Below are 19,121 nucleotides of genomic sequence, written 5' to 3' on the forward strand. Positions count from 1 at the left end.
ACCCGACGATTCGCTACTAGTTAAACCTAAAATGGTTATTCGCTTTATCATTGTTGCGAACAATGATAAAGCGTAGCAAATTTGAACTTTCTAAAACAAGAAGTCACTGCGACAACAGATCAAGCAAATAGTCCAGATTCCGTTTAGAATTAATTTAAATCAAGAAGAATGAAGAAAAAAAATAGGTGACCATTTCAAAAGCAACTGTTTTATTACTAGTCATTCTTAATATAAATAGTAGAATTTCGAAAGATAAAACGAATGTTGTCTCTCATAAAGAGATTGTGACACACTTATTATTGGATTAAAATATATTAAACAAAAATAAATCTAATGGAGTTAGTGGCGCCAAACGGTCGTGACGATAGACTGGCTTAAGATTTTACTTTAGAATCGTCGTTTTGCTACTTAAGCCTTTTTAGCTTTTAGTTAATATAAGTACTAAAAGTAATTGTCACGTGGTTGTCCAGCCAACTGGCGAGAATAATGCCAGTCATTGGATATCGTAACAGCTGACTAAGAAAAATTAGATTGATGAATTTTGTAGATATCAATATCACAAGCGCTTATAGCGTCCCAACAAACAGTATGATGACATGAAACCATCCCAAGCAATAATATTTCAATATTTCAGTTAGGCAGACGACCGCTAGTAAGTCTCATTAATAATTTTTCTTGCATTATTATAAAAACGCACCGCGTCGACCGCATAAATGGGCTTAGGACAGATATATTTATTGACAACCACATTTTATGTTTATTTTCCATATTTTAATATATGTTGCACACCTTTCGTGTGTTTCGAAAGATATAGAAATTAAATATTACATATGTAATTAGAACACAATTTTTAACTGCCTTTTTTATCTGTATTAAATGGTTTTTTTTTTAAAATTATATTTACAGTTCCTAATGGAATCGTTAAAACAGATATAAATGATTTACATAACTAATAAAAAGCTCGAGAAAAATGTTTGTTGGAAATATGAATAAGTAAAAAAAAAATTTCCGCAATCAATATGCCGATACAAGATCTTCGTATATATATATATATATATGCGATTGCTTTATGAAGATATATATATACTTAACATGTTATATAAACAAGATAAGTTCATACGTTGAACTCGATGAGCTGTAAGAAAAACTATTTATTTATACAAAACGGTTCGAGTCACAGCCACTCGGCGATCTAATCACATCCAGCTGCGGGAGAGGGGGAAGTTTTGTGAATGAAACTATTTAAATATACAATTCGAATCAGGTCGGCTCATATTGTAACTAGTACGTACAGCAAATTATACAAACATTTGAGCGACATAACGTATTTGTTACTTTAATGTTTTGTCATTTTATAATAGTTAAACGTTAAATACGAGGAAAATCATCTATTTCGCGTTACAAGTACAAACTGTTATATCAATTTTGTTGAATATATGTAAATATTTCCTTATGATTCCACAATAAATATGATAAAGTTAATTTAACAATAACACAATAACAAGGTTTCGTTTTAGAATTGTGATCATTGCAAACGAATTAGATTTGAACGATTTCCGCATTCAAGATACCATAGTCATTTCAATATTAATATCTCACCTGAGCTTTAAGGACCGTATAGCGATATATAATACATCATTTTAGTTTTTATGTAATTATACGTTAATTACACTTACCATGGCGTTTATCCATCAACAGTAATTTCACCATCAAAATCGGTTACGCGTGCCGAAATGAAACGAAGTCGCGCAAGACTCGACTACTCCTCAGTTCGGACATTATTGTGCAAGACCCGTGCGAGCTGCTATTCAATTTCAAATATGGTAACGGACGTACACACGTCCCATTGGCCAGGCCCAACATGCAATCGAATCGATCGCGAATCAAATTTATTATAAGTGGTTACCTTATTAACAAAAAATATAACTACTAAATTAACCGTAAATGTTCATAATGTTATTACAAATATCGCGTGTGGTCGTAATGCGCTCTATTTTTATGAACATCTACAGCCCAGTCAGTACCTTTCGGATGATATTAAAGTTTCATTAAACTGCTTTCAAAATAAATTATAAAAGTCTATTATAATTTTCGTATTACACGTATTTATATTTATCAGATTAATGTGATTAGCACTTGCGTTATGTATTAAGGAATGCTTGACACATTTCGGCGAGACTACGGTAACGTGATGACGACGACGTGATTTCGACGCTTCCGGTCCGTGACGAGCCGTCATATCAAAACATGTCGAACCTACATATATCCGATATAATATATAATACTAAAAATACTTAAATTTATGACTATCATCGAAATTGAAAGTTAAATGTTTGTTTTTCATCGGAATCAGGTCACCTTGTCGTTAAATGTAAAGTTGACTTATGAAAAAGAATATATTAAAAAGTAATACAATCACGCACGTACACTACACGCAATTCGTCGGTCCAGTGTTACAGTGAACAGGTATTTTTATGTAGAATTAATTGTCAATGTAACGTATGAAAATTACTGGATGACTTTAAAAATATATTATTTTTAAATATTTCTTCCAGTGAACATTGCTAATAAAGTCGCCGGCGTGAAATTCTATTTGTTACGAAAATCTGCCATTTTAACGTACATAACTGTTTGAATTATGTATAATTAAAATTTTTAAATTATAAAAGAGGCTAGTTAATGTAAAATCAGACGGAATAAATAAAATTGTAGTGTCTGCAACTTTATTTATTTGTATAAATAGGACTACTCTGTTATTGTAGTGTCTACAGAAGCTGTTTACAACGCCGTTTTAATTAATTAAAATACCCATTTTAAATATTATATTATTTCCCACGGAAACTTTCTAACATATTTTTTTAATTCTATTAAAAGTTCATATTATTATATAATATATTCATACTTTTTAAAATAAACTTTTATTGTATGGTCATTTTATTGATAATACAGAAGTAATGTGTATTTGAATAGTCTGAGGAATATATTGCTGAAATTCTTTACATATTAAATATTTATGGATTTTTTTTTCGTCTTTTATTCTTAATCTTTAAACCAAAAGTATATTCTTCTTCTGAGTTTCGTGACTTTGGTATTTATTTTCTCATATATCATAATTAATACAAAACGTCGAAACGTTATGACAGTTTATTTAAAAATATTTAGTGAGATTTAAAATTTTTGAATATAAGATGATCGTACATACCCAACGTAACGTTGTTGTTACCAACAGTATGGCCCAGCATCCGTGACATTTTATTGTAAGCTGACCGTAGAGATACTGATCTTGTATTGGTGTCATTTAAGACAACGTGCGCACTAGATAATATGAGACCTGAAGGCGTTTCGACTGAAGCTAAAGGAACCGAATAAAGATCGTCATCTTCACCAGAATCACTTTCATTGTTAGTAATCCCTGGGCTATTACTTGCAGCCATCTTCGAATACTGACAATATACAAAATATATTACCAATTTTTAAGAAATATGGACTGTATAATCTGAGCAATATGTTTTGAATGTCTTATGCGTTGGAGGATAGTTCATAAATAACACTATTGATATAGTTTCCGGCGTGTGTCTAATTTAAACAGGATGTGTTAAATGAAAAAAATAGGCGGTGCTCGTGCAGAGCGTGTTCAACGGGCGGGCGCGCACGTTACCACCGCCCGCCCGACTGACCGAAGCACGTTAGCACGCCCGTTCACATTCACCGCTTTCGCTGATGCGCTTCAACAATCTCAAAAGAATTCGAGCAGCATCTAGCTCAAATACTAGCGAGACGGTTGTTGCGACACAAATCACTGAATGGCAAAAACAGCTCAATAGCACGCACGTTCTACGCATTAACACTACAGTAACGCCGCGCGCGCCTCGTTGTACTTCCAAAAAGTACATTCCACACAAATGTACAAATATTAGATTTTAGGGTTTCATAAACCCGATGAAAAAACTACAACTACACCACAGCCTATTTTTCCATAGCATTTTCCAGGCAAAAAATTGCTTGAAAATTTAGGAAAAATAGACTAACAATGTTATGGACGCATAGCGTAAATAGATGAATTGCAACTGATGAAAAAATGTGACAAATAAAAGTAAAAATGATGAAGTATGATAAAGGAATACCCAGACGAAAATTCTAAATCTGTAAATTCTCCCGGCAAACGGAATAGAGCGGAACCATCTTTTACGTGAGACCGAACAGCTGCTTGGTTGATTCTTTAAAAAAAAATATAACGATATAATTTTCAAGATATATGTGTACTCATAATATAATTAATTCAATCATACGTAAAGGAAGGTAGGAGGATGTGTGCCAAGCTAAGTAATGTTATGTGGAGTGCTCGCTGACGAGTGGCACTTGGCGTCGCTCCCGCGGTCTCTCGGTAACAAGCTCGCCTCTCTACTCTACAAATGATTATTGGCAATCGTTTCACTTACTCTGTTGAACTATATCAATTTATTTTTAACGTAAACTTAATGACTGGAGTAATTTCGGTAATACCAAATAACGTAAAAACGTATTCGTAAAATTTGTAAAAAATACCAGAGACTAAGTAAGAATATATAAATTAATAATATTTTTATAAAGCCTTTTCATATTTTTAAATTTTAAATGGAACAATAAACGCATTTATCCGCTAGAACGAAACAGGAGCAACGCACACATGGCAAGTTTTTCAAGTTTCTTGAATACGCGACTCCTTTACAAGTTAAAAATTTCTGGCGACCCCCCGAGGTACAATACGTACGTACGTAATTACCTACGTATTTAATTTTCCTTCTGTTGAGACCTATATTAATAATTGACAAGTTCTGGCACAAAGATTTTGTCTTCTGGTGGAAATGACGTGTATGAGAAGTGATTAAAATTGTAAACTCTATGAAGGCAATTTTTTTAACCTCGGCCCCTTGTTTAAATCTTTATATAACACTGGTATAGACTCGGAGGTGTTTTTCAATCAATTTGTAATAAGGTTAAAACTATATCTGCTACTGTCATGTGTAACAATGATCGCGTTTTTGGCAAAATATGCAAGAAATGTTGAAGTCGCTCGATTCAGTTCGCTCGGGTACGTCATACGCCACTCGTATGTGTCTTTTGCAGCATATCACTTAAATATTGAATGTCAATCGACAACTTAGATCATAAAAAATAACGTGAGCTTGAATCAACGATAAAAAACGAAGACATTTACGTTGTCGAATAAAATCGTCAACGATGTATCATATATTTAATATCGTCGAAAGATTATATCAACATCCCTATAAATTTATAGATAATTTACATTTAATAAAAAAAAATCTTTTAAAAAAGATGGTTAAGGTTGGCATTTTGTGGCATGTAAGTTCGCTATTGTCATCGATAAATACGTTCAATTTGAACTGAACTTGAACTTTGAATTTGAAGTGAACGAACGGTGTGGGTTAAAGTGAACGAGTAATACCTTCGACTTTTATTCGTTCGTAAGTTCTTACGAGTTTTGCATACAATCAATTACGGTAATGAGGGTTTCATTATTTTAGCATAAATTTAATGCTTGATGTTTTACGCACAGAACTGTTATACATAAAACACCAGCAAAAAAAAAATTTTTAGTTGAAATAAAATTTACGACATAACATATTAAAAATGGCGATTTATTGTAGCAGGTGTTTTTCATACAGTTTTACCTAAAATAAGCAAAAGCTCCTTAAAATTTACTTTATTCGGAATTATTACATATCATGTTTAACAAGGAAATTTCACGTAAACAACAAATTTATAAGCAGCTGTTTGAGTTGTGAGGGTGAAATGTAGAAACATCTTCTTTCAAAAACATCAATTACTAAGCCTAAGTAGGTTCGATGCTAAAAAAAACAAGAAATATTTATTGCAAACTAAAGTAGCCAGTAATGAGCAGTACTTTAGACTGACAGGGAAAAAATAATGTCTAACATAATATAAGTTTCCTTTTAAGCCCCTTGTTGGAAATAATGGTTTATTTAAAATGCGTGTATAATCTACACTTACCTATAGGATCGTCGGATGGTTGACTGAGTGGTCGACGGGAGGGAGAAGTTTTCTGATGTGGCTGGGGCTTGAGAACCGCGGCGGGTACAGCACCCTCCTGCGGAGGCTCACCAGGCACGCGCACCAACCACCAATCGGCACGCACAGCCCACGCCTCCAAGACCTCCACCTGCTGCCCCTTCGCCACAGACACCTCGCCGGCACCACCAGCCGTGTGCTCAGCAACCACCCATGTCATCTCCGCCCCTGCCTTTAATATACGCAAACTTTACACACATGTACAACTACAATTTACTTAGTTTCTCAACAATCACCTCCGTTTATTTACTAAAATAATAAGTGAATAATAAGGGGACAATTAGTTAAGAAGTTTCAACGATTTATTTTAATATATAAAATTTAAATTATAGTTTATGTGTCGTGGATGTTTGTGTGAAATCACCTTTGTGTAAGGCTGGGAGAATCCTATAACGATAAAGCCAGCAAGATTAACTATCAGACGCGATGTACGTTCTACCGCCGGCAGTTGGAACTAAAGTAATATATCTGGCCTATATGAAACAAACTCTATTTTATAACTATCCAACATCTACAGAGCGGTGACGTTTTATTTGTAACGTTTGCATTGAGAGCAACTAATAGCTATAAGCAAGCCGACTATTTGCTACGACTACGTTAAGTTAATAATTTATGACTCAAAAATAAAAACATATAATAAATATACTTTACGGACTTTGTCTATAATAGAGTTATAAATATCCATAATATAAAGGTTAATTGCATGCATATAATTCGGGTTTATAGTTGAGAGTTTTTTCCGTGAAATCGATTTTTTGGAAAAATAAGAACTTATCACGTTTGTAGTTGACAATAAGTCAATACATTCATGTTACTAAAACACAGTTATCTTGCATGTAACGACAAATTACATGTCACTTTAAATTGACATATGCTATAGTACCGCTTATACCTTTATGAATAGCAATTTTAAAAATATTCTCTATTTCCGAGCTTCCTGGCTTCCTATAAACTTAATGGAGGCACGATTCCTCGGATGCTAAATTGAGTGTACTAGGGAGACGAGTTTTAACTATCTCAAAGGCGCAACGATGCATAAGAAAAAACGATAAAGACGGTAGAACGCCCAAGATGAACATTATTTCAATAACCTTGACAAAGGTATATTAAGGCAACGTAGAGTTTATGATTTACTCAAGAAATTTAATTGTCGACTTTTAAAGAATATTCAAAATAAAATTACTTCATAATCTACGTAACACTGAACCAACTATTTCTCATAAAACTATACATAAGGATCACGGATCATTTTTGGATGAAATATGCAAAGTGCTAATTAGTTCACAAATAGTTTGCAAAATACAAAGAAAGTATGTATTTATGTCACACTGACATGTTCTACAAATAATTAATATAATATATATACAATTAATATCCAGACTGGTATATACCTAAAGATTAATATTAATACGAATTAATAATTAATACGATTTAAAAAAGGTGGCAGGTTCGGGATGGATGCGGACTGCCCAAGATCGGGACGGTTGGCGTTCTATGGGGGAGGCTTTCGTCCAGCAGTGGACGGCAAAAGGCTGATACGATATACCTAGAGATTATGATAGCTTGCATGAGAAAACAGTATGTACTTATTTCGCGCACTAACCACTCCTTTAGTTTTCGAGTTATGCGTCGTCAAATCTAGACTACTTATTTTCAATTCAATTTAATTGCCGTCGTCGCGTTTGGACTCTACTACCACTTACCATCAGGTGGAGTAGAGTCATTTGCCCTCCCGGCGATTAATAAAAAAAAAATCATATTTTCACCTTTTCAAGTATTGTTTTTTCGGCAACCGTTACTTGCTTTGAACAATTGAGTGGTAAAATTTTAAAAATATGTTTACGTCAGAAGATGAATTACTAATAGTTGAAGATTCTAATATGATGAAAATAAAGATTCATGATTCACACACCTAGCGATACGTTCAGATACCCACTACGTTTATATAGAAGAAATTTCAATGAGCAAAAGGTTTAATTTAAGAAATTTTAGGACGAGGCAAATATATTAATACAAATACATATACTGTATATATAAACTACATAACTATATATATAAACTACTTGTGGTTTCCTGTTATAAAGTATCGTAGGTAGGTTGTATGTTTATCCATACAATTATATATCATATCACACATATTATTTCACGGCAATAGGAGAAATGTAAAAATTCCCATTTAACACAGCGAGCTTACATGAATGCATTCGGTGTCGATTTCTAGCGTCAATCCTCGTTTACATGACTTAACAAATTAAAGCAGTCATTACTTTCATTCTGTCATTTATCAACATTTTTGTGTTTTCAACAAAGGAAATCGTCAATATTTAACTTGTCTTGTATACGCCCCGCTGCTATGCAGATTTTTTCGACATAGACGTAATATTCATGTAACAGAAAAATATCTATTCCTACGTTATATATCTATTTATATAAATAAAGAAGAAATTTTGTTTGTTGTCATGTATGCGTTGCTAATCTATTCATCGGCAAAAATGTTGCTTTATATATTAATCTAGACGTTTTATGTTGATCCTTTTTCTAGCCGTTCGTAGTTTTATATATAAAAAAAAAAATCTGTTTTTAGCTTTGTCTTTGTTTTATGAAGCTGTGAATGCAATTGTTCTCTCATCTGAGCCGCGGCCGGCTATCTCTGGTCGTTTTATTTTAATAACTGTTTTGATATAATAGGCTCGTGAATAGTGTCATAACCGATCCTTTATACCAGTCTTTGTGAATTATTAAAATAGTACGTGCGTTGCTATTAGTGAACCTTGAACAGATATTTCCATCTCTAACAATTTATTGAAAGCATCAGATGCTCACATATCCGTAGTTGTGATTGCCGACATAAATAGCAATTTTGTATTTATGTATTGTTATTCGCTGCGTTTGCAGTCGACGGAGCGTATTATAATGTATTTAGATCTTAATAAAAACCTACTATAACTATATTTTATATACTATATTTTAATGGTTCTTAATATAAATAATTTTTACTTGAATATCAAAGTAAAAAGTTGAAGCCACGTAAATTGTTTTTTTTTTTCATTTTTCTTTAAGACCATCGATTCTAACCTTTTATTATAAATATTGATTGATTATATTATAAATAGTCAAACATATCATTATCTTTGAAAACCTCTGTTTGTAGGAGATGTCTTTTTGTACTGTTTAAATTATGATCATCGTTACGCACATTAACCGAGTGACCCACGCCATAACACCAAAATGGTAAACATTTTGAATTTATGGTGAATTTGTATTCGCATGATACCTTTTATATACGAGACATGATATTCGAGTAAGAGATATGAGTGTTGTAAAATATTAACAAGTAGATAATTATTGTGACAGATACGGAAAATTTACACATATGTCGAAAATCAATAATACATCAAGCGTGGATCTCACTCCTGTTAAGAAAATTATGAATAAAATATTTTACTAAAAATTTGAGTATGATTCTGGTATTGCATTGCAAGCATTAAAATAAAAATAACGCGCATAAAAAATACAAGATGGAATTCAACGATCATCTGTAAAATATATATTCTCAAGCAAAATGAATTCCTAAATGTTTTTGTATTTATTTATTTAGTTTTATTCTTCTAAGCTTCTCAATAATAATACAATATTCATTAATGTAAAAGAATCTATTAATTAACAAATAGACACTAGCAACAAACGTGAGCATTCAACTTTTTAAATGGCAATGGCAATGTTTACAATAACCTAAACAACAGATGCGCACATCACCACTCAAGCGATGGGCAAAAATAAATTAAAATGCGAGCGGTATACACTTTATATTTTCCAAAGTGTTACATTCTATACGGTAAAATTTATTGTACCAATAAAAAGCTAATGTTTTGCGACGGAAATGCATATATATATATATATCATAAAACAATAAGGTAAAGTGCAAACTGAAACGTCGTCAATATCATTGAACAGGTATGCAAAGTCGGCGAAGGGTTCACAAGGGTGTGTCGAAAAACTAAGCCGGAACTCTAATACGATTTGCATTCACCTGACGTTGGCGGCTGCCCTTGAGTAGTCGAGCATGGAACGAGCTTGGAGTGTCAATTGTGTGCTGGCGCGAAAGTGCTGAATGGGGCGCGCTCACAGAACTCTGCCTAAACCATGGCAGCGATATTTTGCGCCGGCTTTTATGTTGTTTAGTGGGTACGGGTAAGGGCGAATGCAGAGGTGGGGTAGTAGTCATCGTAAGGTCACGTGGCACCGAGAGGCGCTCAAAAAGAAGAACGGCGGGCGGCGGGCAGCAGGCAGCGGGCGGCGGGCGGAGACGCGGGCGCGAACTCGAGCGGCAATGAGCGTTGATCGCGACCCGCCTCGTCCGATGCGGCGCGCGGCGCTGTCGCCACTGCCGCGCATTGTGCCGCCCGCTACTATCGTTCGCTATCTTACGGGCGAAGACCCGTTCATTACGCAGCCTCCGTATCGAGCTATATTTCCGAATTTATATGTCTCAGTCTTACCTTTGCGAAGAGAGCTTTTAATTGCTTTGCGCGGGAAGCTATTGCACTAATGTTATTATGCAACGATATGCTTGCAAGAAATGTCATATTTGCTGCAAGCAGTAAAATAAGTAAGTAAAATATTTGATGGCTTAAGAAATAAATCAAAAATATTGTAGGGGTATTATTATATAATATTTTAAAATAACGTTCATTCAATCTACTTTTGGTACTTTTTGTAACAAATATATTTATTTGTAAAAAAAAAATTTAAAACAAATAATAAAAATTTCATAAAAACAATGAAAAATCTCGCACAAATTATTTAAATACACAATATAAAAGTTTGTTTGCTGTGTGTTGTATAGTTTTATTGTAACCCATTGGAACACAACTCGAACAATATGCACATCAATAATTAATAACAAACTATTGAAACCATCGTTACAAAAAAAAAAACATTGACGTAAAAAACAAAAGAGCAATACTTGAATATGAAACTTTGATTTAAATACTTTATTTTGCTCGCATTCGCATGTGCAATTACAAATCAATTGAGAACATGCAACATGAGCTCTTTTAAAGATTGAATCGGGATAATGTATTTGAGAAGTTGAGAACATGATTTGTTTTTTTCACTGAATCGCTATTGTTTGGCTTTTTCCATTGGCATTGGCACGGTAAAAAGTGTACCTAAGCCTTAAACGGGTATTACACTTCCCTGGATCTGGGTCACTAAACCCTTAATAAGAGAGGTGTAATAAGAATAAGGCAGGGAGGGTCCCTCATTAGGGAGTCTAGAGTGGATCCGGTCGGCTTTACTCCCTTAGTGCGCTTACATATTATTACACGGTGCAGTGTAATAATATTTAGTGCAGTTAAGGCACTTATTCAATCGCGACGAGCGCTAACAGCGGTTGTGTTCTTTGTTTTCGTTTTTCTGCTACTGTTGTGTACTGTTTTTTGCCCTGTCACCCATTCTCAGGTAGTTACGAAATTAATTTGGCTCCAGAACTATGAGAATCCGTATACTTGAGTGGTTTTGTCTGAGTTTTAAATATTTTTTCATCCATATATTTCTTCTTCTGCTCTTTTCTTTTCTTTTTGTAAGTGTAAGGCTTCCAAAAGCCTTACACTAATAAATTTAAAATCACGCGACATCTTGGAAATAGATGGAATGATGTGGTAAGACTAGCGGATACGTTTTTTTTACTTAAATGACTCTGTTTCAGTTTCAGACAGTTCACATTACACTATAATATTATTCAAAAAAAAAAACAGTCTTCAAATAATATCCTATAGATATAGTCTAACATTTTAAGATTAACAATTCCTCATGCTTCTATCGTCCTATTGACAAGATAGACAGATATTCATTCCAAAGATGCGTTACGTTCGCTAGAAGATCACCTGTGGACCATTTTGTTTGAAACTCGTACTGACGATACACAGTGATGTTCTAGGTAATGGATCATTTGGTTGTTTAAGATCCATTCCATCACCTTACAAAGTACTGAAGTTTGCCGCGTCGAACGATTTTTGTGATCATTTATATAAGAACAAAATTTAGAGAAATATGGTCTACGAACCAACCAAGATAAATGTAAAACATTTGTATTTCAATATAACTGACAAAGTTAAATCAAAGTAGTTTACTTAGGATGTAAAAACAAAGCAGAGCCAACAACAACCTTTTAGCTCGTCGAAGAGTCAATTTAGTGTAAATGTTCAGGGAAGGAAAGTAGTGGTAGTTATTAAAATGATGGTTAAAATCTGTCGGGCCGGCAAATTAATTAATTAATCATAACAATGTTACATTACCATAGTTCAAAAACAAAACCCCGTAGAGTTGAAAAAGTCAGTTCATTTGAAATGCGTTTAAACAAAGGAATCACGGAAACGTTGATGTAACACACACATGGAAAATACGCGAAATGTAGTAATTTAGACCAGTTTGATTAACGATTTTGATACATATATAAAGTACAATAAACATGATACGAATATCTTTGTTAAAAGCAACGCTTACTTGTATAAATAATAAAAAAAATATTTGTAAACAGATGTCGAAATTATTCCGGCTAACACTGTCCGAAATTATCAAAAATGTAACAAATTATAGTATTTAATTAATATTACACAAAATATTTTCAAAATCGTAATATCCTTGGCAAAATACAATTTGAATATAATGTTACATTGCAGATAACTACGGCGACAGAGTAATATAGTGTATCTAATTAAGTTTGTAGCGAAGCCGAGACTCATTAGCGACGCAGCGAAAATTAGTACGCTTCGCCTTTGACACAACTAAATTTATTTCTAACAAGATGGCTCTTCCTAGATAACTGATAACTCATTTAAAAAGTAATGCATACTTTTTAACAGAGGTGTTATACTAAGTTAGAGAGACAATAAAAAAAATTAAAAGAAATCGAGTTTCATGTTTGAACAAGTTTTGATAAAACAAAATCCTCCATAACATCAAAATTTCAATAAACCTGCCCATTGTTACCACTTCGCTGAAAGTAATCTCGATATTGATAGTCACTGAATGCATTTAATACAAACCAATTCTGATAAAACGTCTATTAAAAGATTATGCTATTGTTTGTTCCCTTTTGATTTATTTATTATTCCCTAATTGAATTGTTGAAACTGTAGGAACTTGTACAGGTTTTTATATGTTATATGAATAGATGAACACCCAAGCCTCTATCCAGGCATAATATAAAAAAAAATACTTGTAATTATTTTATTGTAAGACTGCCTATAAATTATTTAAATGCAAATTTCGCAGTGAACAACAAATTTGCAAAACGCTGTAACACGCTGTACTTTCGCGAGAGTAATTTATACGTGAGTTGCCCTTACACAATTAAATTTTCTCTATGAGATATGGGGCATATGAAAAACAGAAAACATAAAATAACTCAATAAGAACAGAATTCAGAACGAAGCAGTATTTAAATAAAAACCTTTGTTTTTACTTCATTTCTACTCCGTTAATGTTTGTTTCAATTCAAGATAATATTTGCGCAATTAATAAATTCGCTTGCGTCATACCTAGGGAGCAAAATACAGGGAAACAAAGCACCGGAATTCCGGTAACCAGGTCAGCGCACGGTCAGTAAAATTATCAATACTAGGATTCCTGGGATTTGTATAGGGTCATTTACCTTTATCGGGAAATAAAATCAATGTTAACAGGTCTCTCGAGATTTTAATATAAATTATTTGAAGGTATTTTTTTATACAAACGGTAAGTAAATATATTTTTAAATTGACATGCTTTCATCGTATGAGCTAATTACGAAGGGGGTGGAACCGCATTTGCTCCAAGTAAATTCATTGCGTTCCAGAGTAGTAATTGCCTTGTATTCGATAAAGCTTGTGTGCAACGCCGTGTGGACGTTATTTAAGGCTGTGTGACACATGTCCACGGTGCGCCACCGGACACCGTGCACCGATACCGGGAAACGGTGCGGCGTCGTGCCGTGTACAGTGCACTACAAAGTTTTGCTGTTGCTTAGTTCTGGCGTGGTAATAAAAATGGCTAACATTTTAGATGTCGAATCTTAAACTTTACTTGTGGAAGCACGTCCCGTTTTCTGGGACTATACAAATTTGAAAACAGTGCCGCACCGTAGATCGTAATACGTTAGTGATCTTTTATTTGAAATGTTACATATGAAAAAGTTTCATTTAGGTATTGACCTTAATTTTTTACTAATTGTCGCATCTAAGTTGTTTTGCTTCATAAAATATTTAATTTTATATTTCATTGAAAGCATCATAATGTATTTATAGTCATTATTTATGACTAACGCAATTCATAGATCCGTCCAAGCGACACAAAATTAACTTATTGTCACAAAAATCACTAATGCTAGCTTGAACCCCAAAAAAAGACTTCGCGTATTTTTTTATTTTAAAGACAGAACTTGGACCTGTGACCCCTCGATTTTGTAAAATCGAACATGATCTTTAATTTTTAACGATCAAAATGTAGTGATTTCCAGATCATTTTTTGTACTAGATAAAAAGGGGAAGAAACTCAATAAATGAACACTTCGTTCATAATTTTTAAACCAGAAATGTGATGACATTCATTCATTTAGGTAGATACTTATCGAAGTAAAAATAAGATTTTTGCGTTATTCAATCCTCATTTCAAAAAGCATGAGAGGTTTCTTTCATGTTTTAGAAGTCTGTACCTTCATATAGTTAAATTTCTTTATCGTAACAAAATTTTTTTATTTAATAAAAACTAGTTCGCTCCCGCGGCTTCGACCGCTTGCGGCGCAGGAGGAGGTGTTAGGTTACCAATATGTTTTTCTGTACTCCTGACAACTACATATATCAATTGAATAGTTAAGACATGAAAGCATTACAAACAAACGAATAAACAAACTCAATCTAGCTTTAATAATAATATAAGTAAGAATAAACGTAATTTTAATGGCAAATTGGCAACAGCACTAAAAAATAATATGTTTATAAGTCGTTCAGCTCGCTAGCCCAGTACGGCTTGAAGGCAGTAGAAGTTTGTTAAGGCAAACAAAACACAACTTCGAACATCGCCAGAGTTGGAGGTTTTCTCACGATGTTTTCCTTCGGAGTTGAAGCCAGTGAAAAAATACTTATTTAAAGATAGCAAAACTTCGAAAAGACAGAGGTATTTGCCGTTGGATTAAATATTTGCATGCAGTCCAACGGTCTCGCTGCTTATTTTTATTTTTTTATATGTAAATTAAAATAACTTCAATACGTCATTATAAGATATAGTTGAGCAAGAAGTTTTGTAACAAACCGAATTACATGCGGGCGAAGGTGCGGCTATAGCTTGTATAGAATAATTAAAAATATTAAAATTAATTTGCGTTATATATAAAATAATATGAAGTAAAAAGTAAAGTAATAACCCGTAGATGTCACATAGCCGGGCAAAAGGCTCATTTCCTGTTAAGAAGAATTGAGAAACACAGGTTTCCTCGCGATATGATTTGGGCGCGATATAAATTATAAACAAATAAAAACTTGATGTGTTTTATGCTAGATCTGTGTGAACCCTGCAAACCTTACTGCTCAGTTACGCTACTACTGATGCAGACCAAAAATTAGATAATTTACTGCCATATAGCCGTAATATGAAATAACATCGAATTGATGTTGAATATAGTTTTACCGTATATACGCACAAACAACTAATATGACACAGAGCGTATTGAATAACATAAATTTTTGTATAGTAATTCCAATACGAAATCAGGTTGAGAATATTTTTTTATTCCACAATAGAGAGACTTTTGCAGACCAATAAATCCTAGTATTGATTTTTTATAATTGGTGAGCCCTAAAAGTTAATCGAACCTTTCATCTCGGAAGGCGGCGAGTATTAATATTCGAAATAAATATTTAAAATTGAATACCTCTTTAACAGTGCGTCGTATGGAAATGACTTTTTATAAAAACTGTGTTTGATTACGATAACTACTTTGGTTATTTGGTAATACTAAAAAAAAATTGTTACAAAAATAACCCCTTGGGTTTATAAAAAAAAAAACACTTTTTGTCGATTGCCTTTCTGTTTAAACATGACAATTTAAATAACTAATTTAGGAGGTATTTTAACTTAAGAAGTGATAAAAAGGTGGTCTCGCATGAGTCTTATCATAAAAGACATTTTGAAGTCGGTTAATAACCGAATAATATATAACATAAGTAATGAGTATTGTATTCATTATGTATTTAAAAAATATCTTAATCTTTGCAAACCCAACGGGATAAATATGGTTGATTATAGGGAGATTTAGCTGAATCTTCTCGATTATTCTAATAAATAATTCATAAAAATAAATAGACGCCGAGCGAAGCGGACAGCGCTATAACGTCGGAAGTGTGGGGTGAGTTACAATAGGCGTCGACATCTTGTATAATATGACCAGCTTTGATATCTTGAAGCGAGAATTATTGTTATTATTTTATTCTAAAAGCTAAAGTGTGTTATTATTAAAGTCGCGGATGTTGGTGCAAAGGACGGAGGAGATTGGCGGAAATCCGCAAAAAACCCTTACCTTAGGTGTGTTGTTGAGTTAGAAATGTTGTAAGAAAACATGTTTGCGATAGACGGTCTGTGACCGTACGAATATGCCGAGAGTATGTCTGATTTTCTACAACGAAGCGAGACTTCTTCTTTATTGTACATACAATAATGATTACAGAACGAATAAGTTTTTCCACTTCTAGTTAGAAAATGCTACAACTATATAAAGTAACATTTGGGACTTACCTTATCTGAGTCAGTGGTGTTACCGCTGCCGAAAGATGCCAATGAGTTTCGATCAAGGTTATCCGTGTCGGTGTCTTCAAAGTCTCTGTAAAAGAAAACTTAGTTATTATTTATATCTTAGTTATAATCAAATTTTATATTATATTAAAATATATATCAAAATTTTATATAAATATATTTCGAATTTAGGTTTTAAGTTATTGGGTAGGAACTACATTTGTACACGAAATATAAGAACTGAACTAAATATACAAGATCATACGTCTATACAAATAGACATGCACATATTTTAAATAGACAGAATCGTATCTTACATAATTTTCATAAACCTCTTAAATTTTTTACACAATAGATAAGTCCGACAAAAGTATTAAACGAGTCTTTCGCACGTACCGACTCGACCGCTGCGAGCTGGCGGGCCGCGCCCGCGCCGGGCTGCGCGGCGGCTGCTGGAGTGCACCGCTAAAGTACGTTTCCTACAAGAAATACAATTTTTTAGACTATTTTTGTTTAATAAAAAAAAAAAAAAACTGAAATGGTACATGTACAAAGCAGTATCCTTTTAGGTTACTGTAAATATTCCTATTGTCATTAGAACCAATGACATAGCAATATTTATATAAACATCTCACATAACACTGAATTTGGTCGTAGGACGACTATCGTCACTGTGAATCCCCTTCAAGTATGATATTGAAGTAATTAAAATGATGATAATAATACATATGACACATGAATGTATTAAAGTTATTTTTGACGTCAACATTTACAATATTAATTAATATGTATATGTATTTTGAAAAATGTACCTGTATAACTTCTCTCAGCCGACGCACCCACGTCTGCTTAACGTCTAAGGAAGGCGCCTTCAGTACGATGCGACAGTCGCTAGCCATGGGCTCGCGGCCCGTCCACACCGAGAATTTGCACTCATCGCCCTCAATGTGTTCCGTTACACCCAACTCGGAAGTCTAAGCAACATAATATTATCATTAAATCGTTCTTAAACACAATCTACAGATAAACGAGCCTATATTTTCGCAGTTTTTATTTTAACTGCAAATTATAGGCTTTATAAAATTATTAAATAATATGTTTAGATATGGAAATTTTACAATTTTATTTGACAAACCAGTAACTAATTTACCAGTTTCTCAAATTCATCCTTTTAAAAACATAATAAATATTACGGAATTTAATTTTAATTTTTAATAAGAACGTAGAAGAGAATATTTGCCTAATGATAAATGTCCAATATGGGGTCTATGATGTTCCTTGAGCTTTACCCTTCATTGAACACTTCAAACTAGTGTTGTTCCTGTTTGGCGGTACAATAACTGTCGACTTTACGGTATATGGTATTTATCAAGCAAATAATACAAATACAACATTACTATCAAGATAACAGAACTAAAAATGTATCGTATTTTACAAATAACATAATGACTCCTAACAACCCTTAAATATTTGTAAACATTTATTGTAATAAATTTACCGTTTATTACATACTATGTACATTTCGCTCGCCATCAACTTATCAACAATTACGTCTACGAATTATTTATCATTTAATACTAGAAAAAATAAATCTGCGTCTCGGTCAGGAACTCACCATGAATTTTGTTTTGAAAATGTATTTGGCTTTGCCATGTGTGTCCTTGACTTCTTTCGCGAGAAGTAGGTGCAGATCGAACAGGAACACCCGCCTTTCTCGACATTTTTTGATGATCTGCCGAAGGTCCCATACTTGAAAGGAATCCTGCAACACCACTTCGCCTAAGCTGTCCATGGGCACGTCGCATCCCTCCAGATTTGACAGGTGCATAGCATCGTTAGCCTTTTTCGGAACTGAGAGCATAACTTCCAGTCCGTCCTGTGAACAATGGCCATGATTTATGAATCATCATCGGTTATATCGCATAAATTGTTATTTATAAATTTGCAACAAAATTAAGTGGAAAACTTTTTTAATAGACAAAACAAAATAACATAAAATAATAATAAAATAAATTATTTGATATTCTTTTCCAGTTTAATATTTGGCTAAAATTTTAAATCGAAGGTAAAGCTTTTCAACAGACATAATAATAATAATAAAGTCAAAAATAATTTCCAATTAGTTAGTTTGACGCATTTAGGGAACCCTTTAAATATTTTTTTTTATTTTAAATAATGAATTATTAATATGTATGTAAGAACTTGAAGGATAAATATTTCCTGTACATATAAAAAAAAATCCTTGTTAAATATGTTAGATCAAA

The 19,121-nt window shown here is 33.2% G+C and overlaps 1 protein-coding gene across 4 annotated transcripts in view; it reads right to left on the reverse strand.

Moving 5' to 3' along the window:
- Nucleotides 1-19,121, reverse strand: part of LOC126780369 (triple functional domain protein) — an 84,284-nt gene that overhangs the window by 30,678 nt on the left and 34,485 nt on the right. For all 4 annotated transcript variants that reach the window (XR_007670487.1, XM_050504816.1, XM_050504815.1 and 1 more), the window contains exons 26-30: nucleotides 18,473-18,733; nucleotides 17,670-17,831; nucleotides 17,254-17,336; nucleotides 16,861-16,945; nucleotides 6,013-6,262 (exon numbers count right to left, since the gene is read on the reverse strand). Coding sequence is in view for 3 of the 4 variants with exons in the window: in XM_050504816.1 (XP_050360773.1) it covers nucleotides 6,013-6,262; nucleotides 16,861-16,945; nucleotides 17,254-17,336; nucleotides 17,670-17,831; nucleotides 18,473-18,733 (841 nt within the window). In the remaining variant the exon portion in view is untranslated. The remainder of the gene's footprint in view (nucleotides 1-6,012; nucleotides 6,263-16,860; nucleotides 16,946-17,253; nucleotides 17,337-17,669; nucleotides 17,832-18,472; nucleotides 18,734-19,121) is intronic.

Source organism: Nymphalis io, chromosome Z, assembly GCF_905147045.1.
Source record: "Nymphalis io chromosome Z, ilAglIoxx1.1, whole genome shotgun sequence".
NCBI classification, from domain to species: domain Eukaryota; kingdom Metazoa; phylum Arthropoda; class Insecta; order Lepidoptera; family Nymphalidae; genus Nymphalis; species Nymphalis io.